At 41.3% G+C, this 2,544-nt stretch overlaps 1 protein-coding gene across 1 annotated transcript; it reads right to left on the minus strand.

The window, feature by feature from the left end:
• Positions 1-863: 863 nt before the first annotated feature.
• LOC119921341 (olfactory receptor 4P4-like) lies at positions 864-1,793 on the minus strand. The gene has a single exon (XM_038741615.1). It carries the CDS (start codon positions 1,791-1,793, stop codon positions 864-866), a length of 930 nt encoding a protein of 309 aa, XP_038597543.1.
• Positions 1,794-2,544: the final 751 nt, after the last annotated feature.

Below are 2,544 nucleotides of genomic sequence, written 5' to 3' on the forward strand. Positions count from 1 at the left end.
AAGCACGTTGAAATCAATCACACAAAACACCTGGTTTTATATTTTAATTACTAAATGATGACTGTTCTAGGAGCCATTTCACATGCCAATGACTATCATGGAAAATTGTTCTCAAGAATGACATGAAGAGCTCCATGATCTTGAAGATTTTGGAAGAGGGGAAGCCTTGGCAGAAGTACACCATAGAAATGTTGGTAGCCCTGTGATGTTAACTCTGCCACAAAGAGAGCAGGCATGCTGATAATTATTTGATCTACACGATATCAAGGATCATGTCTACCAACTCTGTGGTATTTTACTATCCCAGGCACTTAGTACAGTGCTCTGTACACTGAAGGCACTCAATAAATACCACTGATTGATTGGTACAAGAAGGGGGTCTGGAAGTACAACCTGTGGGTATGCTAATGTGGAATAATGTGTGTGGAAAACACATGCTAATGCTTATTCATTCATTCAAGAGTATTTATTGAGCCCTTACTGTATGCAAAGAACTGTACTAAGTGCTTGGGAAGTACAAATGGACAACATGTAGGGATGGTCCCTACCCAACAACGGGCTCACAGTCTAGAAGGGGGAGACAGACAACAAAACTAAACAAGTAGATAGGTGTCAATACCATCAGAATAAATGGAATTATAGCTATATACACATCATTAATAAAATAAATATGGTTAATATGTACAAATGAAATAGAGTAATAAATGTGTACAAATATATACAAATGTTGTGGGGAGGGGAAGGGAGTAGGGCAAAGGTGGGTGGTGACGGGGAGGAGAGGAGGAGGAGGAGAGGAGAGCTAATGCACAATGCTATGCTAAAGTGTACAGAAAACGTAAGAAATGGAAGTCAATTTTATGCACTTATTTTCTTTCTGTTAACACTTTCGTACACCACACCTTTCTCATGGCATTTTTCATGTCGGTGTATCTCACTGTGTAGATGAAGGGGTTGAACATGGGGGCGATGATGGTGTAAAAGAGGGCAAACACTTTATCTTCGCTGACAGAATCGCCCAAGGGAATATAAGTCAAGATGAGGGGCAAGAAAAACATGAGTACCACGGTGATGTGTGAACCACAGGTAGAGAGAGCTTTGTGCCGACCCTCTGTGGAGTGTTTTCTCAGGACGGATAAAATGATGAGATAGGAAACGATCAAGGCAAAAAAAGTTAGTAGGGACAGAACACCTGTGCTGGCAATGATTGAGACGTTGACAAAATAGGTCTCGGTACAGACGAGCTTCAACAGAGGAAGCACATCACAGAAATAGTGATCAATATGATTGGGGCCACAGAAAGGTAGCTGCACCATGATGAAAATCTGCACGATCGAATGCACAAATGCCCCAACAAAGGAGGCCAAGACCAACGTGTGGCAAGTCTGCCAGCTCATAACCATCAGGTAGTGGAGAGGCTTGCAGATGGCGACGTAGCGATCATAAGCCATGGCCACTAGGATGAATATCTTTGCATCGCTGAAGAAGTGAGTGCCAAAGAGTTGGACCATGCAGGAGTTGTAGGAGATGGTTTTTCTTTCCACCAATAGGCCCGCGATCATTTTAGGAGCAACTGTGGAGGTGAGGCAGAGGTCCATGGTGGATAAGGAACTGAGGAAAACATACATAGGCTGCTGAATAAGATGGCTGTTTCTGATGGTGGTGAGGATAAGAAGGTTGCCCAGTAAGATGGCTAAATAACAGAGTAAGAACAGCACGAAACAAGTTACCTTCCCCTTTTGGTTTGGGAGCAGACCCCCGAAGACAAACTCTGTGATGTTGTTTGAATTCTCCATCAGGTCGGCCAGAGTGATTAATGTACAGCAGATGGATATTTACCTGAATCAGCCAAATTGAGAAATATCAAGCATTACTAATATCGAAGCACTAGCTCAGAACACAGGTCCTCATTCTGAATAGGAATGGAGGGACTGTTGTACTATTAAGAATACATTAAAATATAATAATAATGACGATTATGATTATTATGAAGGGAGTGAGAAAGGCACTAGGACGTTTCCAGTGCTATACTAAACATTAGGTAGACACAAGGTAATCAAATCAGACACAGCCTAGATTTGAGCAAGTTCCTTAGCTTCTCGGTGCCTCAATTTCTTCATCTGCACAATGGGGATAAAATATCTGTACCCCTTCCTCTTAGACTGTAGGCCTCCAGGGGATGTTTTATCTGATTGTACAGATGAAGACATAGAGACACTGAGAAGATAAGGAACTCACCCACAGCAGTCAAATAGCACAACTAGGACTAAAAGCCAGAGTCCTGGGCTCTTTCTACTAATTAATACCTCATCCCTTAATATTTGCTGATATCATTGTTCTAAGTGAAAGCATACTGGAAAGGTCATTGGTTACCCCACAATTCACTATTTAGAAATTTACTGTAAGCAGTTCAAGATATAAATGGAGTCTATGATGTTTCTCAATCCCACTATCATTAAGTATTTTCAGGATGCATTTTTTTCATTCATTTATTCATTCAATCATATTTATTGAGCGCTTACTGTGTGCAGAGCACTGTACTAAGCG

This window comes from Tachyglossus aculeatus (genome assembly GCF_015852505.1).
Source record: "Tachyglossus aculeatus isolate mTacAcu1 chromosome 12 unlocalized genomic scaffold, mTacAcu1.pri SUPER_6_unloc_2, whole genome shotgun sequence".
Taxonomy (NCBI): Eukaryota; Metazoa; Chordata; class Mammalia; order Monotremata; family Tachyglossidae; genus Tachyglossus; species Tachyglossus aculeatus.